The 27,724-nt window shown below is 47.2% G+C and overlaps 1 protein-coding gene across 2 annotated transcripts; it reads left to right on the top strand.

Annotated features, from left to right (window-relative positions):
• Positions 1-168: 168 nt before the first annotated feature.
• On the top strand, positions 169-27,604 carry PTBP1 (polypyrimidine tract binding protein 1). Of its 2 annotated transcripts, XM_033082053.1 has the most exons (15): positions 169-334; positions 4,166-4,196; positions 13,689-13,767; positions 14,263-14,435; positions 15,388-15,534; positions 16,425-16,595; positions 17,270-17,380; positions 17,669-17,843; positions 19,035-19,109; positions 20,379-20,524; positions 23,061-23,094; positions 23,594-23,686; positions 23,981-24,197; positions 24,424-24,501; positions 24,820-27,604. In XM_033082053.1, exons 1-15 carry the CDS (start codon positions 327-329, stop codon positions 24,950-24,952), a joined length of 1,671 nt encoding a protein of 556 aa, XP_032937944.1. In that variant the 5' UTR covers positions 169-326; the 3' UTR covers positions 24,953-27,604. The 2 variants fall into 2 exon arrangements, with proteins under 2 accessions (XP_032937944.1, XP_032937945.1); XM_033082054.1 differs by lacking the exon at positions 4,166-4,196 and having other exon boundaries at positions 212-334.
• The last annotated feature ends 120 nt before the right edge of the window (positions 27,605-27,724 follow it).

Raw genomic sequence — 27,724 nt, 5'->3', positions numbered from 1 at the left:
TCAGCCTCCTTCCCGCTCTGAAGATGGCTCCTCCCCGCCGCCTCCCTCCGCCTACCGAATGGCGCCGCGCACTGGCGGCTCGCCCCGCCCCTTACCCCGCGCGCGGCCAATCGGCTTCGCGCGGGGAGCGAGGGCGCCAACCCCGGAAGGCGGGCGGTCCCCGCCCCCCCGTCAGGGTGACAGCTCCGCCGGCCAATGGAGCCCCGGCGCGGGCGAGGCGGGCCGGGCGGCGCCGCCATTTTGTGAGTCTATAACACGGAGCGGTCTCGCTCGTCCCGCTATTGCGGCGCCTCCACTCCGCTCCCGACGGGTCGTCTGCGTGTGCAATGGACGGGTGAGTCCCGCCCGGCGCCGCGCTGGGGCCGCGAGCGGCGCTGCCGGACCCCTCCCGTGGTGCGGGAGCGCCCGGGTCGAGGACCCGCGCCGGAGGCTGGGGCGATACCTGTGGGGGGCCCACGGGTGCGGCCGGGGCTGGCGGGGGGGTCTCGTGTGGGGGCCGCCCCCGCTTCCACGTACCCCTCCCCACGAGCGGCGGGGGAAGCGGGGGCGGGCCCGGTGCGCTGCCTCGTGCGAGCCAGCCCCGCGTGCGCTCCCGCCGCACCGCGGGTCCCGACCGCGGAGAGCTCAGGGGTCCCGCCCGGAGAGCTCAGGGGTCCCGCCCGGAGGGGCTCCGGGGGTCCCGCCCGTGGGGAGCCCCGGGGCTGCTGGCTCGAGGGGGCTCACGGAGACGCGGCGGGCTCAGGCGGGGGGTGGCGGTCCGGGAGCGCCGCGGGGGCGGGTGGGGGGCCCGGGCGCGGCTCCGCGGGGGCGGGGCGGGCGCACCTGGCGGGGCGGCGGGCGGTGATTCACGGCCGCGCTCCCTCCCATTGTCTGGCGCTTCCGCGAGTGGGGGCGGGGGGGTGCTCTCGCTGGGTTCCTTTTGTGACCGGTTTTCGCTCGCCCAAGTTTCGCAGGCGGGAGGAGGGCGGGCAGGGCTCCATCGCCGCCTCACCTGAGCGCCGCAGGTACGGCCGCGGGCCTGGCCCCGCTCCCGTTGTCCCGCGCAACTCCGGGAAAGAAAACTTCCCTCCACGCGCTGGGGCTCGGGGAGTTTCCAGAGCGCAACTTTTATCTTGGGCAGCGTCGATTCCTCTTTAACCACCGCCCGGCGGGGCCCCTCTGCGGCAGAGTTCGCTCTAAAGCGCGTGTTTTTATCAGGCGATCTCTCTCGAAAACGAGCTCTCCGTGTTTCTTTTCTCCTGTCTGGCGTGGGGTTTTTTTTTTTATTTTAGTGATGTGGTTTTTTGTTTCTTCTAGCGCGCAGTAGTTAAAATATTTCTAAAGGCCTCCGAGTAAGCAGTTTGTTTTCTCAGAGCCGTACGGGAAGCCCAAATTAGTGCCTTTTCGCTTTCTGCCTCAGAACACTGGTCTGGGCGTAGTCACATGTCTGGGCTTTTTTACACGCTGAAAAGGTGGCGTCTTAGTGTTGTTTTCATCTTAAAACTCATAAAAATTCTGTATCTTACAATTTTTGCAGTCCGGGATCGCTCTACTGCTTTTAACCAGTTGCTCATCGTGTTGAATGATACTAAAAAAAACCCAAAAAAACCCAAACCCAACAAATTCTCAGCACATGAGATCACACATTCTAGTGGTAAAAATCGGTTTGTTATCAGCTGTAGTTCTAGGGAAGACGGATGTTCTGTGCATGTTTAAGTAGTTGCTGTTTGAATGTAGAAGTTGTAGTGTAACACGTGAGACTCGGTTACCCCCCATATCTTGGTAATTCCGGTGCAGGATCTGTTTTGCCCCGTGAAAGTGTCTCCTGCTGAAACTTCAAAAGCTGCTTCGGAAAATGGTTTTAAGTTCTTGCCGAGTTGGCAGCGAGTAGCCCCTGGCTCAAGGCTACTCCCATCTCCTTCTCCCTAAAATGATCCTGAGCTGTGCCCGAATGATCCCCTTTGAATAAGTTGCTTTGTTAAAACATGTGAGGAGTCCGTATGAGCAATCCTGCTTTGGAAAATGACCTGGAGGTTTTACTGGTGCTGCTTATTTTTTCCTCTTATTGCGTAGGAATTATCCCATTTTTCTATGGGAAAAGCAGTTTTTATCAAGGGCTTTATTGCCTCTTCTTTTGGAACTAAGAAAAGTTTTAATCCCCTCCTGTAGGCTGATGTGCAGGACAGGAGAAGGAATCTTGGGATTATTTACTTGAGGGGGTGTGTGAACTGGGAATACGTTGCACGTTTCTTGAATAAAAATTCTGAAGTGCTGTTGAAGCTTGTTTCCTGTGAAATGTGTTATCAACTGGGCTACAATGATATCCTAGGAATCGATAGTTCTTGGCAAATAAAATGACTCTTCCTGTTGGATACTTCTAAATGCCATCCCCTGCTAAGGCACTTTATGTAAAACATTTCCTGTGTGAGAGGCCCACAGGAGGAACAGGAAGTGGGAGAAACTGCTCTGGGGTAAGTTCGAGAGTTTGGGAAATGTGGGGCATTCCCTTTTCTTATTGTGCTTTGTTGGCAGTAGTTTTTTTTTTTAAGGTTCTGGAAATGCCTGGATTAGTGTTTATGTGTTAGCTGTGGAATGTGCGCTGTGTTTAGGGATGCTGGTTCCTTGAACTGCTCCATGCAGATGGGTTTCATTAGCGTGTTAGAGCTGACCCTCGAGTGCAGCCACCCCATCTCCCGGCGGGTGTGCAGCCCTGGGAGCGGTGTCAGACACAGCCAGGACTTCCCTGGAAAATACGGAACTATCGCGTGGCTTCCGCAGCAGCCGTTGGACCGGGCTGTGGCTCCAGCTGCACAGTGCTGGGTTATGATGACACGGCAGGTTGGGAGGAAGAGGAAGTGTGAGGAGCTGAGCTGGCTCATGCTGGGGCTGTGGTTCGTTTGTGGAGCTGGGGACACTCGAGCGGCCTAACGACACCGAACAGGACTTTGGTGCAACTTATGAGTTGTTGCAGGAGGGGAGGCAAACAAGAACTAATAAATGCTAGCTTTTTTGCATTAAATCATCATGTGGAGTGGTTCTTGAGTACTTCAGGTTTCTTATTTTCTGGTTCAAGGAAGACTGCCTTACTTGCTCTGTGTGCCCTTCTTCTGTGGAGCTGCTTCAGGTCAGTCAGCTGGCCACTGCTGCATCCTGTGCTCTGGAATTACAGGCAGCTCTTTGAGAGGAGTTGAACCAGGCAGGGCTGTGTCCATGGCAGTCCAAAGGGGTCGTTTGTGCTCTCTTGTTTTGTGTTGCTGCTTTACAGGGGGTTGGAATTTATTACAAAAAAATACAATCATCAGTGCAAGGGTACAACTGAATTCTTAGGCTGTCTGGAGCACTCCCATGAAACACTAACATGGAGGTGCTCTAAAGCTCTGGAAGATCACCTGGGTCCAACATGCCAGGCTGTGGGCGAGTTCTTCTGACTGCATTGGTGGACATTGCTGCAAGGAGAGGTGTGTGTTGTGGTATAGAGAGTTCAGTGCTGATGGGATCTGGTGCGGATCACTTAAAGTACAGCTGGTGCTATTTTTCATCTTAATCAGAAAGTTTTCATTTTAGGAGTTTTAAGTGTCTAAGGCAGAGTTTAATAATGGCTTTTTTTGTAGAATTGATAGAGAAATCCTATGTAGGGTGTACCCTAAGCTGGGGTTGCCTGGACCTCGGGGCACTCTGCTGGTGTGGCCCTGCTCTGGCAGTGCTGGCATGGTGTGAGAGCTGCTGTGAGCCCTGGCTCCTGCTCTGAGCCACAGCCATGCTCTGTCCCTGGGACCACCAGAACTCTGCAGCCGTGCAGCTCTGCAGGGACTCTGTGGGTGTCAGGGACAGGAACCTCGGAGGGGGATGTTGGTGACAGAGCTGACTCGTGATGCTTTTCCTTTCGGTGTGGTCAGAGTTGAGGTCCCATCCCTGGGCTCAGGGGGGTTCACCCCCACCCCGTACCCTTGCAGGAGGAGCAGGTGCTGCCATAGGGAGTGGGAGAGCTGCAGTTTTCTGGCATTGCTGGGTCTTGGGTCTCCACCATCACCATCTAATAATTTTTCTTTGTATAAACTGTCCTTGGCTCACCTGCAAAGACAACTGTGCACTTTGACTTGCTTTTTTCTTACTACTGTAAACTATGCTGGATTTTTGTGGCAAACCTATCTAACTTTTTTAATCCTTTTCTTTCTTTTTTCTACAGCATTGTCCAAGATATAACAGTTGGTACAAAGGTAGGCACTTCTCACTTTTTCTCTCTTTTTACACTGCTCAGCATCTGACCTAGTTTTAGCTTCACCAAATGTAGATCTTCAGCTGTAAAGGGTTATTTCTGGTACCATGTAAATTGGTTTTCACCAGAAGGTAATTCAGTTTCATGTGCATTTAAAACTTATAATATGGCTCAGCCTTTAGCTCTTGTCATTTAGGCATTGATGATCAACTTTATTGCATTTAGAAGCAGCCCTTTCCCCTGCTAAAATGTCAAGCCGTGCTTGTTACTTGTGTGCTAGACAGTGCTTCTCCATGAAGAAACTGGTCCTTTCCTTTGGAGAACTCCATTTCCTTTGTTTGTGTGAATTCTTGCTCAGTTGTATGTGTAAAAAAAATCCTTGTGCCACAAAAGGGAGGGTTTAGCAGCTGATTTTTATCTCCTGTGAGTACAGTAAATATGACCTTTGCCCTCAGGTTTGGAAAGGGCAGCCTTAGCCCTAAACTCAAAGTGCTGACAGGAGGCTCCTTATCGGCCGCGGTGGCAACAGGAATCGCGTTCACGGGATCGGTGCCGTGAAAACGCCGAACTCGAATGTGCAGGGCAGGGTGGGCTGAAGGGTTAGGGTTTGATTTGGTCAGTGTTGTAACTCTGGGGTCAGGACTGCGGTGAACTCAACCCTGTTTGTGTGTTGGCTGCTGGTGATGTGGCGGAGTGGCATGTGGGAGGCAGTGACAAAAAACTGCCAGAGACCGAGAGCCACAAGTGGCCTCTTGGAAGGGCCAAGGAAATGATGATGTGGGATGGGACTGATGTGGAGCAGAACTGGTGCACTGAGAGCACCAGCAGCCCTACAGAGTGGGGTAGGAGCATCACACAAAGTGTGGTTGGCCAGCAGAGCTTTGTGTTGGAAGCACAGAATGAACTGTGTTAAGCACAGACAGCCTGGCAGTGCTTCAGGGGTCTGTAGGGGCTCTAACAGCTGTGGGGGAAAGGTCACTCCTACTTCTCCTGTGGGAATCTCAAATTTGAATTAATGATAGTCTCTGGTTCGGGTAGAAATGCTGCCTGCTGCAAGGAGCTCAGTTTGCCATCGGATGCGAGGAGGAGAGGCTTGAGCCTGGACAATAAGGTTGGTTAACAGTTCATAGCCATTATCAAAGGTGGACCAAGGCATCCCTAGAGCAGTTTGGTGCAGCTTCTGCTGGTAAATGTAGGTTAAGGTCTCCTGGTTTTAAACAATGTGTAATTTGTAACTTTTAGAAGTGCTTCTACATAGCTAAACTTAACCAAGCAGCTCTGGAAACTGTTGTTGTAGACTAAAGTGAAGCTTGGAGTTTTGGGGTGTGATATTGCCAGCCTCATTGCTCCCATGTCGGGGGATTCCAGACCCTGGTTCCAGTCAGATGAGGTCTGGGAGCAATCCCCTCTGAAAAGGGGGACAGCATCGTACCCACAGCTGTGCCAGTAGGACAGCAGGTAGGGAGTGGTGACACTAAATGGTGCATGGAACATGAGGTTTCTTGTCAAGTCAGACAAGGCAGGTTTAAAGAAAGTTGAATCTAAATTTCAAGAGTGGCAAAAGCAAGCAGGAAAGCTGAATCATCTTGCTAAAGGTAAGCTTTCAACTGATTTTTTGCTGTAGCCATGTTATCTGATTGTGTTCAAGTCATTGAATATGCAGGTGTAGCTCTTGTAATAGAATTCCCTTCGTTAGTGCTTGGGTGAAATGTGTTGTGGGTTTCTGTAGGCAAATTGGAGTCTGTGCATATCTGAGAGCAAAGTGAAGCTGCCGCTGTTCTCCCGTCCTCTGCCTGGGTCAGACAGCTTCCCCTGCTCCTGGGATCCAGCACAGACTGAGGTGTCCATTCTGTCACCTGTGCTCATGAGTTTCCTGCCTGAACTACCAAATCACACATGGAGACCTGAGCTGGACAACTGTTTTTATTCTGAGATGTAAATTTACTCATGCCTGATGTGTGTGTGCACAGAAGGTAGAATTTGTTAGGGTGTTGGAAGATGACAGTCCCCAAAATCTGTCAGCTTGTGACATGCTACTGAGCCCCCAGTAACTGTGTCCATGATCTGATACTGTGACTGGAATGTCCCAAAGCTGGCTCAGGCCTGTGACTCAAACCACTGCTGAGCAGTGTGTCACAGCAAACTCCCAGTGGCCTCTTGGTGTCTTTGTGCTGTGAATGCTGAGCTTAACTTGGAAGTTGAGAACTTTATGAAAGTCAGTTTTTTTCAGTTTGCTAACATTATTGCTTTAAGAGGCAGGCTGCTTGCATTTTTTTCTCACATCCTTAATTTACATATCAAGAGTATTTATACCCACTTACTAATTTTTTTGAGGTTTTAATTAAATTCAGTTTCTTTAACTTAAGAAGCCCTCAGGTGTTCTTCTGAGTACTGTACTGCCCAGTGATCTTGTTTTTAATCAAGTGTAATTGTAGTAGCCATTCCAGGCTCCTCAGTTTAAAGTGTGGGAATTTGTTTAGGAAGCTCATTGCTGTTCTGGTGTGGGGGTTCCTGATGCACAGCCTTCTGGAATGTCCTGCAGATCAGAAACATACGATTTAAGACTTCTTCCCATAATTTCACTGCTGTCTGAAGGGGAAGAAAGTATGGTCCTAAGATGGAGGCATGGTGTTTGAGCTCTGAGGTGCTCTTTGACCCTGTAGTTGCCTCTTGCAAGTAGTCTGATCAATGTCTCTGTGATATCTCCCTGTCCTTTGTTTAATTTCCCTGCATATCACTGTTCCTTCACACTCTGAGCAGGACTGGAGAGAGGATGAACTGTGACACGTCGCTGTTTTTTAAGTGAAATTGCATTTTGGTGATTGGAAAAGTCTCAGAATAGTTTAGGTGCTGAATAATCCCATAGTTTCTTGGCTAAGTCAAGCTCTGCTTGATAGATTTCTCTTCCAGAAACCAAAAGTGCAGTTGTGTGGCGTTTGAAAAGTTAATTTTTAAAACAGGCTTTGCTGGAGTGTGATACAGGCTGACTGCATAGAACTGATTTGTGGTGAAGCCAGGATCTTTGCCATGGGAACAGTAATTATGGCTTCAGGCAGTGGGCCAAGAATGTTGTGAGGAAATTCCAGTCCCCTCCTATGGCTTTAGTTAGAGGCTGCAACAAGCTGGCTCTTGTGGCCTCCCCATCAGGCCTGAGCACACATGGGAGCCACATGTTGGTGGCAGGGGACAGGGATGGCAGTGGCTGTTGGGTGGCATCAGGTCACCTGGGTGTGCCAAACAGCTCCATCTCACCTGAGAGTGCTGCATGCTGCTTTATACACCTGGGTCTTCAAGCCATATATCGGTTCATAAAATGGTTTTAGAAAAGACAGGGTTTCAGGCCTGCTTTGACCTCAGTCTGTGATGATTTTAAAAAAAGGAGGAGAATATTTAATACATGTGAGCTCACTCAGCTGCACATTAAGTTGTAAGGATGGACTCTGGTCTCTGACATCTGCTTCAGGTACTGTCAGACTGGAAAACACAGATGTGCTATTGCCACATTTGTTGTCCAACAAGAAGAGGAAGTGTTATTTAATTGCACATTCCCGTGACTCTGGTACAAATCTTTCTAGCCTCCTGTGAGAACACATTGTGTGCTGTGCTCAGCTGAGCAGTGTTTGAGCCATCCCGTTTGTGGTGCAGCCTCTGCACAGCCACAGTTCAGGTACAGTTGTGCTGCCTGGAAAGTTGCTGCTAAACCCGTGTGTTCCACTGGCCCCCTGACAGGTGGGGCAGAAATGTCCTTCCATGAGCTCTGTGTTCCTGGAGTGACTCACCCAGTGCTATTTCTCCCTGATAGGATTTCTGTTGAGCTTTGCCAAGGCCTCTCTGCTCCATGGCAATGACTTGGAAACTCAAGGTTGACAGAGTAGTTAAGTTTCAGCTTGGGAGCGGTGGATCGTAAAGCCTGGGCGTGTGCTGCCCTACCGAGCCAGCATGACTGCATTGCTGCAGCACTTGGAGTTTAGGAATTTTGGGCTATTTAAACTGGCCACACCTTCTATTTGCTCAAAGGGCAGGTTTGTTTCGCAGGGTGTCTCCATAGTAGCAAAGACTGAGAAAGAAAGTTGGGGGGGTGGTGGATGGTTGGGTTGAGGATCCGGCTTTGCTGTGAGGCTGGTGTATGCTCGAGCTCTAATACAGCTCATTGCCAAAGCACATGGGGTGAGCAGGTGCAGCACTAGAGGGTCTGGTGGCTTTTAGGAACTCCAGGGCCTGTCTGCAGCCTCTAGAAACGGTGCTGGCACTTGCAGCAGTACTGTGGGAGGAAACTGCCGTGCTCTGACCATCTCATCTGACTTCAAAGGGGCCGAGAGTGTGCATGTGCCCAGTGTGCCATTGGGGATCCCAGTGGGGAGTTTGCCATTGGCTGCTTTTTAGGGATATCAGCCTCAATCTTATCCAGGCAAGAGGGAGGTTGTAGCAGTTTTAAAAGCCTGAAGTGGCAGGTGACTGGTGTTGGCTGAGCAGAGCGTGGGTTGAAAATAAGTGTCCCCTGTGCCTGCCAGATAGGCTGATGCTTCTGCCACAGATCCACTGTGCCCATGGAATTTGTTGACTGTTGGGTTGGACTTAATTTGATTAATGGTATATGTGTTCTGGTGTTTGGATTGTTACATCAGCCATGATGAACTAAATTGATCCCACCTGCTTTCGTTCTGATCAAATGATAAATTGTGTATCCAGTGCATGAGTGGGAAGTGGGAGCAGTGTCACACTGTGGAATCTTGAAGTTGCTTTGTGTTGGCCTTAACTTCCCAGCTTCCTGTTGGGGGCTGTTGGGGATGCAGGTGTCTGTGTTCTTCAGAAGTGTTTCACAAAAAAAGTTGACTCATGGTTTGTTTGTGACCTAAATTGGAATGTTTTTCACACTACTTTAAGTGACTAAAGACTGCTGGAGGCAGGAGAGGGGAATAGAGGGGAAACAAGAGTGAGCTGTGCTGGACATGAGTCTTTGGTGGAAGGCAAGGAAAACTGGCATCCTTCCTAGTAGTTTAAATTTAGTTCCATTCTTGAATCTCGAATCTCTCAGCAAAAAATGTTGGAATGTAACATGAGTGTGATGATGATGTCATCAGACTGGATTTCTCTTAATAGTTTCTTCACAGAGATTTGAGCTGTGAACTGAAGGATCAGAGCATTCCTGCGTCCCTCTGGGACTGACCTTGGACAGCCCCTCATGAGCCACTTGCTCCTCCTGTGCTCAGAGGCATTTTCTTCCCTCTTTGATCAGAGCAGAGGGTTTTTGTTAGCTCAGTGGTCCGAGTCATTTTTTTTTTTAGAAATATTACAGTGGTCTTTTATTGGCTCTGCAATATTTTTCCAAGTGTAGGGAAAGTGAAGAACAATGATGCCCATGTGCTCTGGCTTCTTGCAGGACAGGTTTCCTTTGATTTCTTTTCAGAGGGGGTTTCCAGGTACTGCTGTTCCCTGCTTTGCTTTCTGTAAGTGCCTGTTAGCTGGTGACCTGCTTGCCTCCAAAATCCGCCTTTTCCCTCTCAAAGTACTGCTCTCTCAAGTCTGTCAGAGCAGTGTAAGGTGCTCCACATCCAGAGACAGTCCTGCTGTTCTGTAGGGCTTCCTCAGTGAGCCATGGAGAGAAACAACTTTTTGTACATCTTGAGCTTGACCAGCCTGTGACTTCTGGCCTCTTGGGTCATTGTCCTTCCCACATGGTTTTTGCCTTTGCTTTAGTTGTGCTTTCTGCCTGAAAGTTGATTAATATCATCTGTTTGACTTGAATACTTTTATGGTGGCTTAGTTTGTTTGTTTCCAGCCTTTTTGCACAGGCAGGATGCAGTTGACTTACTGTAATCCATTTAAAGTAAGTGCTGGATCTTAAGTAGATAAAGGATTATATAGGGCAGCTGGGAATTTCTGTAGCACTTCTAGGTGTGCTGATGAAAGCTGAGACAATCTCTGGCCTCATTCCAAAGTATTGTAAGCCAGGTAAAATCCTGGCAGTGAGGCAGTATGTAGTGTATGCAAATGAGCTGTTGCTTTTTAAGCTGTGAAACCCTTGGACAGACTAAAAATTCTTGGCTTTACTTGTTAAAATTTTATAGCAAGGCAAGGCTTAGAGTTTGGGGCATGGTCAAAAATACAACTGGGGGAGATATGAAATGTTATGCTGTACCTTGCAGCAGCCTGCCTCTCCCTGAATCTGAAAAGAGAATGAGGGAATTGTTGGCAGCAGGGCTGCCTGGAGCACGGTGTGTGATTAAATTAGTGCAGCTTGGGCAAGGGGCCTTCTGTAGCCAGGAGCATCAGGCCAGAGGAGGCTGCTGGCATGGAAACCCATCCCAGCGGGGTTTCCCTGGTGCCAGTGTGCTGCTGACTGGGGATTTGGGTGGTGGAAACAGCCCTGCTCTGCTCTAGGTAGGGTCTGGCTGTGTAACTCCAGAAGTGGTGGTTGTTTACAGTCATCAGGAAGAGGAGATTTGTTAGTTCAAATGAAGAATTTGATGTGCTGCGAGTGTACTGTGGCTTCTGTTCATCTTGTCATAAAAATACCAGCTGTGAAGGAATGGCTGAGCAGAAATGTCAGTGTAATTATTGCCTCTGTGAGCAGGGATGGGAGCTGGGGGTTGGAGAATTATGTCTTGAAGTGCAGCTGGGCCTCCCTGAACTGCTCAGAGTGCAACAGGGAGAGCAGTGCTGTGGTGGATATGGGTGAGCACCAAGCACCCCCACAGCCTTTGGCTGGGTTTGTTCTGCTTTAAACCTAAATTACATTCTATAAAACTTCAGAATCAGTAACTTTTCTACTGTGTTTCCCAGTATAATTCAAAAGCCCCAGTGGCTGTTGGTGAGAAACTCTTTTAAACCTGTTCAACCAACCAGGCTTGCTTTGGTTCCTCTGCCTCTGCTGAATTGGGTACTTGGTATGAAACATTTGAATTTATACCATGATTTAGAAGAAACTCTTCTGTGTTTCTAACATGTGCAGAAAGAAAAGACAGAAAAGAGTCTGGAAAGATCCCTGCAGTGTCAGGACAGAGTTGATGGAGGCTGCTGAGTGCACATTTCTGTGGGCATGATCATAGAGAACTGGGTTTCAGTATGCCTCGAGTTTGGTTGTTCCAAAAAAGCAACTATTTCCTGTGGTTATCTGATACCAGCACTAACAAGAACGGCGGAAGAGCAGATGAAAAGTCCTGGTTCGTGCAGCCTCCTTGTGCTGGGGACTGGCCTGTGCAGCATGGCCATGGCAGCACAGTGTGACCACTGAGGCTCCTTGGACCACTGGGTCTGCTCCTCTCACACTTCAGCAGCTGCTCCTGCACTGGACGTGGGGAATGGCTTCAGTGTGACTGCACAGTGCTACATGTACTGTCTGTAAACATCCTTGTGTAGAGAAAAGACTTTGGAATAACTGCCCTTTTCCAACCATGGCAGTCTTCCCTCCTCGTTTGCATGTACTTCCAGCTGGGAAGCTTACAAATTGACTGCTGCTGCTTTTGATGTTGAACAATCATCCCCCCTCTGCCTCCCGGCTCTGGTCGCAGTGGGCAGCACAGGCTGTCTCCAAGATAAGAGGGGAGTGGATTGGAAACTGCTCTCCTTAAAGAGACATGGACATGTGGAGCCTGGCTTCAGTGACATCCTTGTCATCCCTGCCTGTGAGGAAATTCTCAAATACGCAAGAAAATGTTTATTTTAAACAAGCCATTAGGAAAGCTAAATTCTTTCCATAATGGTATAAATGCTTGTTTTTCCAGTTTATAGTTTCCTAGTGTTGCCTCCATGAGAGCCAAATATGTGGCTCATTCTCCCAGCATTTCCATGATGGATTGCAGGAGCTGCCCTCTATGTTTGCACAGACACACCAATTTGTAATGAAAGAGCTGGAGTTCAGGATGTGCAGAATTTTACAAGTTAATATTGAAGATGTTTTAAAGCATTCAAATCCCGTTAAGGCCTGATGCAATGGCTTTCATGAAGCCAGAAGCACCTGATTATGTGGGTAGGGCTGTGCTTTGGTGAGTGGTTCTTGTCAGTAGCTGCCAGGTGTATCCAGGCTGTGGCACAGAAAGCCATACCTGGAGTGGCAGCAGCAGTGCAGGCACAAGAGTGTTCTTACAGCAGACCAGAGGATTTTTTCTAGCCTTGGAATTATGCCTTAATTTGAGTCATCAAAGGATGGGATCACAGTCTAATAGCCTCCCAGCCCAGCTTGCCTCTTGCTGCACTCAGGAATCGAAGTGCTAATTAGAACAGCTGTTAAAAGGCCCATTCCTAATGACTGCGCCAGGCCGAGCCCAGAGCCTTGGTGGGAGCTGGTCAGTGCTTGCAGGTGACCAGCAGCAGCTCATGAACCACAGTTTGGAACCTGGCCTAATTCTCATCTTCGGGACATCAAAGTCCTTGAAGCCTCTTTGAAGAGCTGGCAGTGAGTAGTCAAACGAGAAATTCAAGATTTGAGGGGGAAAGAAAAAAAGCCGAACCGTGTGTCTGTAGCTGGGTGTTCTGGGGCTCTCGGTGACCTACTTTCCCAGCCTGTCTGCTGGGGGAGTGCACAGAGCTTTTGTTGTTGCACAGCTCCTGTTTCTGCAGGTGCCACCAGATACAGGGCGTGTGGAAGATAAGGGTTTCTGGTGCCATGGTGTGGAGTGGGGTACGTTTCCATTGAGGTGGGTGGGAGCTGCTAAGGCAGGGATGAACTCTGAGCTTTTTTTCTGTTGATAAAAACCTTTTAGTGCGGCGCCTCTGCAGAAGAGTAGTGTAAGAAATGATGAGAAAGTGCTCTTGTGTGTTAGATCTGTGGTATCGTGTTTTTTCACAGTTTACAATGGAGTTTGAAGTCTTCCATGTAATTTACTTGAAATTAAGTTGTGCTGATTGTAATGTGTGTATGCAAGTATAGATTGTGCTAGGCAGTCATTCATAGGCATGTTTGGGTTTGTCTTAGTAGTGTTTTTTTGTACCTACTACTTGGGTTAGACCAGTCCTGGTCAGTTGAGGTGATTTAGGTGACTTTACAGGGAATGCTGTATCAGAAAATGCCTTCTACCAAATCAGGGTGCTCCAAGCTCTGTCCAGCCTGGGCATGAGCAGTTCCAGGAATGGGGCACAAAATGCACAACTTTGATTCATAACTGCCGAGTCATTCCCGAACAGTTTTGGCAGCTCCAGAATGAAAATTTTGTGGGATGGGAGTAGTCAGAAACCTGTTTTGCCACGTATGACAGGAGAAGGTGCCTGTTGGTGCACAGCACTGTGTGTAGTGGCTTCACACAACTCAGCAACACTCCAGCCCTGAGATCCCAAATGCTGAGCTGAAAAGAGATACTGGATAGTGCTGCTCCATTACCAAACTGGATCTGACTGATATTTAATTCATGGAGGTGAGCTTCACTGCCCACTGTCACTATGTTTTCACTTACATTTGTATTCAACTCCTCTCCAGTTTTCTCAGTTCTGCTTTAGGAGTGCCTGGATAGAATTGAGTAAAATGCTGTCCATTTACCTGTCATCTCTTCTCTTCCAGCGGGCAGCTGAGGAGCTTTTCTCTCCTTGTGTTACTACTAACGGACCCTTTATCATGAGCAGCAACTCTCCTTCTGCAGGTAATATTGCATGGAAACAAGCACAGCAATTTATAAGTGCTGTGAGGAGGCCTGGATTTACCTTCTTAGTCATAATTTTAAAATCTCTTCATTTTTAGTACTAAGCAAGCCTTTTGTGGGATGGTGCTGAATAATAATAATAATAAACATCTGCCAACAGCACTAGGCCAGGTGGGAAGGAATAAAGCACCAATCTGGGGTTAGTGGCTCGGACCAGCACTAAAAATATGGGTGGGTAGGTGTGTGCTTTACACAAACTAGGAAATGGCCACTGGAGAATCAATTCCATCGCAGTGGCATTTGGCTGTGTCGCTCCCATCATGTAATTTTGGGGGAAAAAAGAGTAAAACCACGTGTCTTCAGACTCAAGTTAACTTAGACTATGGAATTTCTCTGTAATAGTGGCTGGGGAGCAGAATCTGTGTGTCAGCAGTGGGAAGTGTGTGTTTCTTCTTCCAGACTCTTCTCAACAACAGTAACTCTTGCTTCTTACAGCTAATGGAAACGACAGCAAAAAGTTCAAAGGCGATAACAGAAGTGCTGGTGTCCCATCCAGAGTAATCCACGTCCGCAAGCTCCCCAGTGACGTCACGGAGGCAGAGGTCATTTCTTTGGGCTTACCCTTTGGCAAGGTCACCAATCTTCTGATGTTGAAAGGAAAAAACCAGGTATTGTCTCCATTACTGAAAGCATGGGTTGTGTCAAAGGCTCGATAAGTTTGTCATCAGGAAACCAGCTCCAAGTCATTTAAACAAGTGCCGTGTGTTACAAGTCAATAACTTCTGCATGTTCTTATTTTACTTTTCTGTGATTATCCCATGAGCTGTAGAAAATACCATTTTCAGGCTGCAGAAGGAGCTCAGTCCATAATTACAGGTTGTCACTTATAATTAGTGTTAGGCCTGGTTTGGAAATTGCAGGCCAGGGATTATTTGAACAGCAGTGCCATGAGTTGGCCTTTTTCATTCAGGCTTGCTTGACAGCTGAGTTACCATGGTGTAACATGGCATATTGAGGACACCTTTACAGATCTAGTAAATGAGCTGGGTATGGCTGAAGTACTCTTGGGTAATGCAGGAGGTGTGCACTAATTTGGTACTTAAAATTGTCTTGCAAATTAAGGAGTAAAAAAGCAAGCCGACTTTAATCATTGCTTAAAATAATGTCTTTAATCTTAATTATGAAAAGGTGCCTCTGATACTTTACATGCTGTGATTATATGCAAGTGCATACTGCAGTGACTTACTACAATCCCTTACATTTCTCTTCTGAGGGAGAGAAGCCCCTAAGGGAGTGGAGCACAGAGGGGGCTTCCTGCCTTGGATAGAAGTGATGAGTCTGGATTGTTGCTCTATTTTTATGTGCTTGCAGACACTTAAATATGAGAACACATAGCATGGAGATCTTAGGGTAAGACTGAAGCAGGGCATTAAATCAGTCTGGAGAGGGAAGATCCTTATTTGTTCTACTTACAGTTGGATTTTTTAAACAGTTCTGTGTACAAAAACACATTTATAAATGCAATTGTGAAAACCCAATCCTGTTACAGCTCACCTGGAGGTTTGGGGTGAGCTGGTGCTGTCCTGGTGTGACATGTCCATGTTGGGTTTCACTTCCCAGGCTTTCATAGAGATGAACACAGAGGAGACAGCCAACACCATGGTGAACTACTACACCACAGTCACTCCGGTGCTCCGGAGCCAGCCCATCTACATCCAGTTCTCCAACCACAAGGAGCTGAAGACAGACAGCTCTCCAAACCAAGCAGTCAGTTTGTTCTCTGCATTGTCATCACAGGGAGGGGGGACAGAGCCAGATCTGTGCTGCTGGCTTGAGATCCATGGACTTGTGTAACATCTAGTGCTTTAGGATGTTTGTTTCTAATGCTTAAAACATTTCTATCAAGTGCAGCCCTGATGGGGCAGAACTCATATGTGGTAGAGCGCAGCCTGGTACTGGTAGGTGCAGCTTTGAGGTGGCAGCACCTGAATCCAGCAGGTCTCAAGGCTCTGAGCCCTCAAGGGTCTCTGCACCACACACTCTGCAGAGGGGAAAAAGTTCCTAGTTTCAGCTCAGCCCCTTTTGGCAACCTTTTAGGACAGGAAAGCAATTCAAGTGTTGTGGCTCTTTGTCAGGGGTGGCTGCCAGTCTGCCTTTGTCTGCTCTCAGTTTTTGAGCTGACTATGCAGATGAAATGCTGCTGTTGGGTACCTGTCACAGCTGGAACACGAGTGTTTTGTGTGTTAGGGGGCTCTGCAAAACCCCAGGCACTTCTCACTTCTGGATCCCTGTGGCAAATGTGCATCAGTTTTCAGTCTTGTCGGCTTGTCTAGGATTCTGGAGATGACTTCAGAAGAGCCCTGTTTTTCCCTTTTTCTAAAAAAATAGGATAATTTTTCAGCATCAGTTTATGCTGAGCAAGGTTTTGCCATAGCATAGGTGCTGCTCAGTTGATTGTGTTTGTATTTTTGCATTGCCCTTACTGGTTGGGGTGGTCTTTATTGACCCTGTCTAAAACGTACCCCAACCCTTGGAGCAGCACATCACTGTTCTGCTCACTGCTGAATCCAACAGGCAGAGAGGAGGGAGCTCAAGAAGAACTGACTGTTTTTCGGAAGCAGAAGTGTGGGTCTAACAGGTTTTTTTTTATCCTGCAGCGTGCCCAAGCAGCTCTGCAAGCCGTGACCCAGGTGCAGGCTGGGGCTGTGGCGCTGGCCGCCACAGCTGCGGCCGTCGATGCAGGGATGGCGATGGCTGGCCAGAGCCCTGTCCTGAGGATCATTGTGGAGAATCTCTTCTACCCTGTCACTCTAGATGTTCTGCACCAGGTAAGACACTTCACCACAACTGCTTGATTGTCCTGGAGGCAGCTGGTGTGTTGCTGTAGTTGCTAAGTCTGTGGTTTGTGTTTGTACAGTGTGAGTTCTGAACAGAGCTGTCAGATTTCTCTGGAGGAAATGCTGCTAGTTTTCATCCCCCACTCTTGAATGATTTTAATTTCCAGGTCTACTTTATTGGAGTGATTACAGTTCTTCAGGTTATCTTTAGGTTGTAGCAAAAGTAGCTGCTCCTCATCCTTGTGCTGGGGCCTGGGAAACACATACAGTGTCCAGGAGCTGTTTAGGCAGTGGCCATTTTGGAAACTTCCCTCTGTCTGCTGTGATTGCTTAATGTTCATGTTTAAAATGCAAGCTTGACTGCATTTAAGAATTACTGAAATTCCTGGAAGAGATCGAGGTCATGAAGGTGTTTGTGAATATTCCTGTTTAATAACCCAGAATAAGCAAACTGTGCTTAGGGAGCAGTTCAGTCACTCTGGTGTGTTCTAGGCTGATGCCTTGATGCCAGTCAAGCAATGCCCACATTTAAAACCTTCAGTGCTGCAATTACAGGCTGACAGGCTGAAGGGATGACTTTTGTTTTTGCTTGTAGTAAGAGATCAATATGAAATTATCTCACTGGAAATGTGATAACAAGATATGCAAATATTATTATCTTGCAGATCTTTTCCAAATTTGGAGCAGTCTTGAAAATCATCACATTCACAAAGAACCACCAGTTTCAGGCCCTGTTGCAATATGGTGACCCCATGAGTGCTCAGCATGCCAAACTGGTGAGTGCTGCATACCTGGGTTACTCTCACTTGGGTTTGCCTTGTTTAATCCAAGCTCAGGGTGGGCTAACACTAGCTTTACCCCAAGGACAGAGCAGAATGGGAGGGAATTGCTCCCATATGCAGCTTGGAGGCTGCCAGAGGGGCAGAATGGAGCAGAGCTGTCTCCACAGCAGACACCTGTTCGCAGGTGGAGCCATGGGATGCCCTAACACTTCTCTGTGGAGAGCAATTGCTGTGAGCTCGGTGTGAAAGCATTTGGGTGAGGGCTGGTTTTGTTTCTCACAGTCTCTGGATGGACAGAACATCTACAACGCCTGCTGCACACTGCGCATCGACTTCTCCAAGCTCACGAGTCTCAATGTAAAGTACAACAACGACAAGAGCAGAGACTACACCCGCCCAGACCTGCCCTCTGGGGACAACCAGCCCACCCTGGACCAGACCATGGCAGCTGCTTTTGGTGAGTGTTCAGGAAGTGGGAACAGGACAAAGCCGAGTGATGTGTGTGTGTGTCATGGTGAACTCCCCCACTCGCACCCCCCACTTTTCATTCTGCACTGTGCTCTGAGAAGTGCTTGTTAGGCCTTGTCCTTGCAAAAACCACCTGGGTTCGGCTCTTTCTGAGGGACATTTTTCCAAAGGTGCCTTATCATGCACTGACTGTTTCTAGCTCTGTGCACACCCTTTGCATATATATAGCAAATCTGGAAGTTAGGTCAAGTTATAGTTTTAATTTAGGCTAAATACTGTTAAGTGTTATTTCTCTGTTAGATTGTTAAAGGTAAGCTCTAAATTTAGATAGAAGTCAAAGGAATGTTAAGCTTGAGTGTTGTTAAGGCCAAATTCACTTTAGGCCACATTCCTTTTCATCCTTGTTTACAGTTTCTACATGCACATACACCAAGGTAGACTTCAATCCATTTCTGTTTTGATTGCCTGGATTTTGTTTGGTTAAGTAGAGTGAAACTTCCCAATTGTTGTGCTTTAGTTTAACATTAAATATGACTTTTGCTTATACCCTTGTTGGTGATTTTTTTAACAATCTCAAGCGCAATCATTTGGGACAGTGTGTCAGGAAAAGGGAAGGGGATGTCATCCTGGTGTGTTTGGTCAAAATGTTGGAATAGAATGTAACTAAGGCAAACATTTGGGGATCATTGAGGATCAATTTAGTGCCAAATCCCGAGTCAGTTCCAGTGGTCGATGCCTCTGGTGCCACCTGGTGTTTGCCCAGGAATTGTTTTGGTGATCTCTGAGAGTCCATTGTTATGCGAGAGGCATTTTTGAATTGCTGGTTGTGTTTTTGGGTTTAGCTTTCAAGTAGATATTTCTGTTGAAGGAGAAACTTAGCAGAGTTTAGGGAGATATAGGTTAGATATTAGGAAAAAGTTCTTCTCCCAGAGGGTGACTGGGCACTGAACAGGTTTCCTAGGGCAGTGATCACAACACCAAGCTTGACAGAGTTGGGGGAAGCATTTGGACAACACCCCAGGGCACATGGTGGGATTGTTGGGTCTGTCCTGTGTAGGGCCAGGAGCTGGACTTGATAATCCTTGTTGGTCTCTTCCAACTCAGAATATTATGTGGTTCTGTGAGGTTGAGAGTTTTCCTGCTGTTTGGCATCTTTTTATAATGTGTGTGTCTTTCCCAGGTGCCCCAGGAATAATCTCTCCTCCATATGCTGGAGCAGGTTTTCCTCCTACTTTTGCCATTCCTCAGGCTACAGGTACTGTATTTCACAAGCTGATATTTTATGTAGGTTTTTTATTGCTGAAACATCTTCATCTTTTAAAGCATAGTAGTGCTATTTTTGTTTGGGTTAGCCATGTAAATTCTAAATGCTGGTATTTGGACATGGAAGGGACTGGTGTTCCAGGACATCAGCTCAGCTGGGAGTGCTGTGTGCAGCTGCAGCACCTCTGGGCAATGTCCTGGTGATGGGAATAAAATGCATAAAGCAGGATGGGAGCAACAGTAAAGGCAGACTTTGAAATAATATCAGGAGGTAGTGAGGAGATAAAAGTTTTTGTGCTTTAAATTTCCTCATGTCATTACAGAGGTTGGGACCTCTATTTAACAACTGTAAATGTGGTCAGAGCAAGGAATCTGTCAATTTTTTTCTTAAACAATTTGAGCAAGCTGGTATTTAATCATGCCACTGATTCCATGTGCTGGGACAGTTGCTTGTTGAAGTTCACAGCTCATGCTGTAGGTAAAAGATCATTGCTGCTTCCAGAAGTAACCATGGGTCTGAAAAACTGGAGGTGCTGAACATCCTTGCAGGAGTGCCAGCCTAAACAAGCCTTTTTGGGGTTTTAAGCATTCCAAGCCATGTTGACTTTCTAGGAACATGATGAAATTTCCTTGCATATGACAAACAAGCACTGAGTGGGCTGTTGAGGCGTTGCTGTTTTGGTAACATCCAGCCCTGCTGAGAAAACAAGCAGGGCTGCTTTGGGGAGTAATCCATGGAATTGATCACTAGCAGTTGTCTCTAGAGCTCCTGCCCTTGAAGGGCTGGTACAGAGGTGCCAGCTGTTTCTGGGAGCTGTCTAGGAATGCCTGTAAATGCAGCTGCAGTGGTTCCCACTCAGGAGAGCTGGGTGATGGTGGCACAGGGTTACCTGGTGGTTGCATGTGTGGTGAGAACACATTGTGCATGCCCTGGTTGGACCCTCCCCACGCCCCGTGTGTGATACCTGCCCTGCACAGCAGAGCTGAGGCTTTGTGCTCATCCGCTGCTTGTGAAACATGCACGAGAGTGCTGAGGCACCTGCTCAGCACCAGGCACTGCAAGAGCAAATCCTGTTAGAAACCAGAACATTTCCTGCAGCACCAGAAGTGGAGGCTCCTGTTGCCCTTAGGATTACATGGGCACTACTGGGAATGATGCCACACATGGTTCAGAGGGTGTGCTGTTCTCCCTTCTGGTGCAGCAAATACACTAGAGTACATGCTGATAAATCTTTACTGGTTAATATTCTTTAATTTCCAGGCCTGACAGTTCCAAGTGTTCCTGGAGCACTAGCTCCTCTGGCTATTCCAGCAGCAGCTGCGGCGGCTGCAGCAGGACGGATTGCCATTCCCGGCCTGTCTGGGACAGGGCACTCCGTGCTGCTGGTTAGCAATCTGATCCCAGAGGTTAGTGCAGTCCTAACTTTACTTTTTATTTTTTCTCTCTCCTTCCTGTTATCTCTACTTTCACTTTCTGAACACAGATTGGGCTGAAATTCATTGAAAGTGAAATCCTGCTGTATCCAAAGGAAGCGGCACCACTAGAGCAGCCGCTGCCGTGCTCTGACAGCCCCAGGTGCAGGGCAGAGCAGTACTCTAGTTGCTGAAGGGAAATGGGAAAGTCCATCTCAAATTGAAATTGCTCTTCCTTGGTTCAAAGCCAAGGATGCTGCCTGCCTGCTCTTGTCCCCCAGAGACTACAATGCCTGTCCCTTCCTCCCTCTTCTGTGTGGAGTCTCCCCACCATTCCCATGGAATAGTGTCATTGGGTCACAGAATAGCCATGTCCATTCCTTTTCCTTGGCATGTTGTAGTTTTTAATACATTAATTCAGAACTACAGAGAGGCTTCATGCTGACCTTTGCTCTTTCTATGTAGTGTCTGGATCCCTGCTAGCTTGACCTTGTACCTGTGCAGTATTTCCTCTGCCATGTGCTTGCACATTTCCCCCTTCCAGGATTCCTGGAAGTTTTTCCTTAGCTAAACCCCTTAACAGCTCACAGTTTACATTTTCAATTCTACTTAACTGAGTGAGTTGAAATATTTGGGTTTCTCTAAAACTAAAGCAAGTAATATTTGATCAAAAACCTTGTTTAATGAAAGACAGCACCATAAGGGAATTGGATATGGGGGGCTTGGATTTTCCTTCAGTCAGCCCCTGGATCTGGTTGGATTGAAAGTGTAGAACCTCTGGTGTTCAGCAGAGTGATGAGGCTCTGCTGAGGAGCTGTAACTGGTGGGACTGTGCACACACGTTCATAGCACTTTGCAAAGCTGTAAAACTTACCAGTGATGGCAGAGTCACCACAAAACCTCTTTGGATCAAAGAGGAAGCCTGGATGTGATGAATGATCAAAACGTTTAACTCTTAATGAGATGAACCAATTGGATCATGTTTCAGACTGCTCTTACCTGTCATTGCTGTTTTCTCCAGGGCATGAAATAATAGCAGGTGCTGTGGATCAGTTCTGGGATTTGCTGCTCGTGCTGCCTGCAAACTGCTCTGCCATTCCAGGGACTCTCATCTCTGGCTTGTTCCACTATAAGTCCTGATAATCTCTGGCATCATTAATCCTGACCAGTGTGATGCTCCAAGTGCCTACTCCCAGGAAGCTGTTGGGTGCCTGGATGGCAGTGGCAGGACAAGGGGCAGTGCTGCACCTCTCAGATTTCTCACAACTCTGTTTAGGCAGGAGCAAGCAGTTATTTCATGCCCTGTGGTTTTGTTTGTTTTTTTTTTTTTTTTGAGGAGCTCTTCACTCTCCATCCAGCTTGTCTTTGGGCTAGAGAGACTTTGGGACTTGGACTGAAGCTGTGAACTAACAGACATGAAACTTTTTCTACTGCCTGTATAATCAGTGTTGTAGAAACTTACCTGTGCCACAACCAGTTAGTAGAGAGACAGTATTGCCTGGAGTGACTGCTCTGCCATGGGATTTTCCTGAGTGGGATTCCTGGAAGCTGAAATGGCTCCATTTTTTCTTCCACAAGAGTGGGAGCAGTCCGCACATCTCAGCTTGTGGTGACCCAGTACTTTGGGTTTCTGCACAGTGAGGTCAGGCCACAGAGCAGGAAGGGAACAGTCCTGTACAAACTCCTGTACCAGCTCCTGTATCTGAGTGCTTCCAGCAGACCTTGGAGTGGGATTTGTGGCAGTACAACTGCTCATCCACATGATCTGGTTGTTTAAAGCAGTGGTTGGTATCCAAGGTGGACATTCCTTGTTTCTTTCCAGCCAAGTATTATGGCATGGATTGCTTCCTGCAGTTTCTGACCCCAGAGCAGCAAATGAAGCTGTGATTTGGTCCATGAAGTTGTTAATTGTAAAGAGAGAAAATACTTGCAGTCAAATTTTAGGGAATGTCATTGCAGTTTAATTGGTTGTTGCAGCCTATGGAAGTCACTCTGGGGGGATACTGTCTCTTGCTCCTTTGTATATCTGAAGTAAAAATGCCTTTTCTTTATCATTGTGTTCCACTAGGTAAAACCTATTAACTGTTTCTGTAAGCAAGTTATTGTATGTAGAATTCTATAAATCTGACTGATGGAACACTACATATTCCTTATGTATTTACTGACCTGTGTTTTTTGCTACTTTTTTCTTTTCTCCCCATCCCTGAATTTTTTTTCTTCCCCCGATCCGGAATTTCTTTGCCAACTGACTGCACGGTACTTCTGCTTCCTGTTGTTGCTTGAAACAAAAAAATAAAAACATTCCCCTTCCAAAAAAAAAAAAAAATAAAACAAACCCTGCTCTTCGGAAACCAACCTGCCCTTCAATATTAACCATCTTGAAAACTTCATCATCCATCAACCAATTTCGCCATTTCCTGCGGGGACTCTGCCCTTCCTCGTTGTGGACGATTTGTGCAACCTCGCTCTCCCCTTCGATTCCTTACCTCTTCCCTGTCCCTCCGCTGCCTTGCTCTGCTGTTCTCTAAAGAGAGTTACACCCCAATGCCTCTTTATTCTTTTCGGTATGTTATTATTCACACTTTTTATTACCTTGTTTTTCATTTATTTGAGATTACTTTTTGATACTTCAGAAATGTACAGTTTGCAGTTTGCCTTTATTTTATTTTTTTTTTGAATGCGTAATTTTGGTTTTACATTGTTTACTTAGTTTGCTGTTTAATTTTAGTTTGCCTTTGGTTTTGGTTCAGTTCTGCATGGGTTATTGCTTTGCATGTCTTTAGTAAGAGTTTTAAATTGTGAGAGCATGCAAAATTGTCCAGTCTTCTGGCAGTAAGATTTTGGCTTTTTGCTGAAACCCAATGTCTTTTCTTTAATGTATTGTTCCATTATTATTCTGCTATATAAGAATTCCCTTAATTAGAGCAGAATATGTAGCCATGGTTGGAATGAGATCAGTTCTGGTTGGGAATGGATGTTTTTGCTGTTGGATTGATTAGCTAATGTTAAGTTGAATTTTTGTTTCCCTACCTAAGACTGTTGTTGTTTCCTCCCTCTTTGAAGGAGTCTATGGTGATGTGCAGAGGGTGAAGATTTTATTTAAAAAGAAAGATAATGCCCTGGTTCAGATGGCCGATGGGAATCAGGCCCAGCTTGGTAAGCTTGGCAGGATCAGACTCCGGGCAGTTAGGGACAAAATGGGTGGTTAAAACTTTAATATTGACACTTTCTTCTCTTCCAACAGAAGACCCAAATGTGTCCATGCTGTGTGGGGTGTGACTGTGGGGCGGGGGTGGCTCGTGGGTGTGAGAGGGAAGCAGGCAAAGAACGCAGTGAGGCTGAAGGACCCTGCAGGGTGTGGTGTTTGTGAGAGCAGTGGAATTCTGGCCTTGAATTCATGTCTGGACAAAACTGAAGTACCCTGCAGTCAGGTCTGTCCTCCCCTTGCAGCCATGAGCCACTTGAATGGGCAGAAGCTCCATGGGAAGCCGATCCGTATCACGCTGTCCAAGCACCAGACAGTGCAGCTGCCCCGTGAGAACCAGGAGGACCATGGCCTGACCAAGGACTATGGCACTTCTCCTCTACATCGTTTCAAGAAACCAGGCTCCAAAAATTTCCAGAACATCTTTCCCCCTTCTGCCACTCTTCATCTGTCCAATATTCCGTAAGTATCCACAGGGAGAGTTCCTGTTTGTCTGAGTATTGAAGTGTTTGAAGCCTCAGTGTAAGGGCAGCTCTGTGTTGCTGTCAGGAGAGCTCACCCAGCTCCCTGTTCCATTGTCTTGCCATGCCATGAGGCTGCTGGTAGGGAATTTAGAAAAGTCTCTGAGTGTTTTGAGATTACCTTGGTCTGTCAACATCTGTTTGACTGGGAAAATATTTTGTTTCAGACCTTCAGTAACTGAAGAAGACCTTAAGTTGTTATTTTCAAGCAATGGTGGGATAGTCAAAGGATTCAAATTCTTCCAGTAAGTGTTTTGTGTTATGTCCTCTCCTCACTCTGGGCTTTTCATATGGGAAGGGTGGAAGTACTTGGTTCCAGTCAAAGGTGAGCAGAATCTTTGCTAACAGTGCTTGACTCCTGAATAAAGGATTCCTGAGTAACCTTGGGTTGAGCACTGAGTGGGCTTGTAGACTTGCATGTGCTTGCCAGAGAGATACTCCTCTAAATAGTGAGTGCTGCAGAAACCTGGGGGGTTAATTCTCTGCTGGAGGGAAGAACTTGGGTCAAGTTGGGGAAGCTCCTGCAATGGAACTGAACATGCCTGAAACTTGTGTCTTGTCAGGAAGGACCGTAAAATGGCTCTGATCCAGATGAGCTCTGTGGAAGAAGCCATTCAGTCCCTCATTGACCTCCACAATCATGACCTGGGGGAGAACCATCACCTGCGTGTTTCCTTTTCCAAGTCCACCATTTAGAGCTTGGGAAGGCCTGAGTTAAAATGGACTTGACTTAAAACCTCTGGAGTTCAGCCTTGACTTTAAAAGGCTGGACACCAGGGTTTCAACTTCCATCATTCCAGAAAAAAAAAAAAGCCACTTTAAAAATGCAGCTGAAGTGACCTTAAAAGACCAGAGATTTTATTTTTTTAAAGAGAAATCAGTTTACCGGTTTTTAAAAAAAAAAAAGAAAATTAATTCCTCTTGCTAACCTTGCGGTGATGGGTAACAATCTTGACTGTTCCAATAAAAAAATCACAAGTTCAAGTTTACACTATGGAACCTGCTCTGGGAAATTCCCCTCCCCTCCTGCTCCTCCTCCCCCAAAAAGCAGATCCCAAGAAGTTTTATCAGGTTTCACATTGATGCCTTTTTTAATTTCCTTACCCATCCATGCCTTGAAAGACCTAAAACCACTGTGTGAATTCACTGTAGCGCCTTGGAGTCAGGATTGTGGTGACCAGGAGCTCCCAACCCGCCCAGCACAACACTCGGTTGCATTGATCCCACCTTACCTGTGCACCTGCTATCCTGTGCCTTAAACCTTCTACTTCTTTGGGGAAAACATCCGAGCTGCAGGGAGGGGATGGGGAGAGCTGAGCGGGGGAGCGGCTCTGGCTGACGATCAGCCAGGGGAGCTGGCAGAGTGGATAAAGAAAATTTTGGGCTGTGACTTGGGCCAGTCGTTCCCAGCTGCCCCACGTGTGTCTCGATCTCCACGTGTGCCCTGTGCCACTTCCCAGTCTGCTCGTAGGTCATTGCCACCTGCAAATTGAGGTGGGAGTTACCTTGAGAGCCTTTGTGGCTGAGCAAAGGTCTGGGTGGGGAAGCGTTCCCAAGGCCAAATCACATTCCAGTGTCAGGAGCGAGCCGCAGGCTCTGCCCTTGCAGAGCAGTGGCGAGGGACGAAAGAGCCGCTGTGGGACACTTGTGAAGATGAATCAGAGTTTGTTGAAATTGTGTGTGTATATACCTAAATGCTTGGCTAGGATTTGGAGAATCCTTGGAATACCCCACAATTAGAAGGGTGCCTGCAAGAGGTACCTTTGTGCCCCTAATTGGAGATTAACGAGGCTGCTGTAGCTCCGCCGTCGTTCTTAGAGCATGTCTTCAGCATTTGAGCTTTTGTTTGAATCCTTGTATTATACTTTGATGCCGTTGCTGTCCTCTGTGCCTAGCAATATTTCCAGTTGACCAAATATTCTAATCTCTTTATATGCAAAAGAAATAGTTTAAGTACCTTTTATAGAATGATAAGATGGTATAAACGTAATCTAAATTTACTCCTTTGTGGTATTACCCGTGTATACTGTACTTTATTTTCTTTGTTTTGTAATTGAAGCTGTAGGGCAGGAGTAGTTTCCAGGCTGAGGTCGTGGCTGAGGATGAGCAGAGCCGAGGGTGTGAGAGAATGAGCACAAACAGCTCGGAAATGGAAGGAAAAGGACCCAGGCTAAAGATTTTTTTACCTTTTGAACCTATAAGCCAAGATGTTGTTCTAGGAAGGGAATTTATTAAAAGTAGAATGCAGCAAATCAGTTTTTCCCAATGATAAAACAATTTTTGGTTTTTTTTTTTCTGGCTTACAACTCTTTCCCGGGCCATTCTGCCTTCTATTCCGTGTGATCCGATGTTGCCTTACATTTCCCTCTAACCTGCAACCTGTTCGGATGCAAAATAACAAGAATCTTGTACTTTTTTTCAGGGTTTTTCTGCAAATTGTGGACCAAAGTTTGTTTTTTGTCTTAGTGTTGCAAGTTCTGATTTCCTTGCTTAGTGTGGGAGCTCTTGACTTGCCTAGCACTGAGTGTTTGGAAAAGTCTTAACTTTCTGTAGTTCCTCCCTGGACTCTCAAGGATATGAATTATGCTGGAGAAGCATGTGAGGTCCGAGTGAGGGTCCAGCTGGGGCTGTGGCATGCTGGGTACCCCTGAGGAGGGCAAGACCCGTGGTGACAGCATCACTTTTGGGTACCTCTAAATCTGGGTGAGCTGTCCTGGAGCCAGAATCTGCCCCTGCAGATCTGCCAGGGCACAGCTGGGGGGTCCCCTCCCTAGTGAAACACCCACTCCTCCCACAGGGCACCCAGCCTGCCCAGCACAGCAGCACTGGGGTAACTGGTCAGTGCCCCCCATCACCCTCCCCAGCCCTGGGGAGGCTCCCGGGGCTGGGCCCCAGCCGGGACACTCGGGTGTCCCGTGCAAATCATGGATGGATTTGGGGTAACCAGGGCCCCCAGCACAGTGGGTGCTCCCTTCGGATCCTGTGTTTGCATGTAAAGAATGTGAGTAACTAAGGGTGTACATATTTATAATTTTTTTATACCTGTTGTAAGACATGAGGGGCAGCAAAACCCAGTTTTTTATGGTGACCAGATGTATTGTATATTTTGATAACAGCAATTCCAGGTTCAGTATTGTGGAAGGTGGGTGGGGAGGGGAAGTGTACACACCATCAGAATTCCATTGCCTCTTTCAAAGAATGTTTGTAATGCAAAAAGAAATGAAATTAAAACTATTTTATAACAACCTTTGTACCTTTCTGTAGCTCCATTATTTCCTGTTGAGATTGTAGAAGCAGTTGGTGCCCAGTCTGTACTTGTGCTTTCAATAAATTCTTCTGTATCCTTCACTCCTGATCTTCCTCCTCTTTATTGTGCCTGTTTTGCTTCTGATTTTCCCTTCTCATGTAATTCCAGCTGCCTCATTTTATTTAACTTTGACTTTTCACAGACTCTGGGCTGGCAGTGCG

Source organism: Catharus ustulatus, chromosome 29 (genome assembly GCF_009819885.2).
Source record: "Catharus ustulatus isolate bCatUst1 chromosome 29, bCatUst1.pri.v2, whole genome shotgun sequence".
Classification (NCBI taxonomy): domain Eukaryota; kingdom Metazoa; phylum Chordata; class Aves; order Passeriformes; family Turdidae; genus Catharus; species Catharus ustulatus.
Note: the sequence above shows the minus strand (reverse complement) of the source record. Positions and strands in the feature narration are given on the sequence as shown.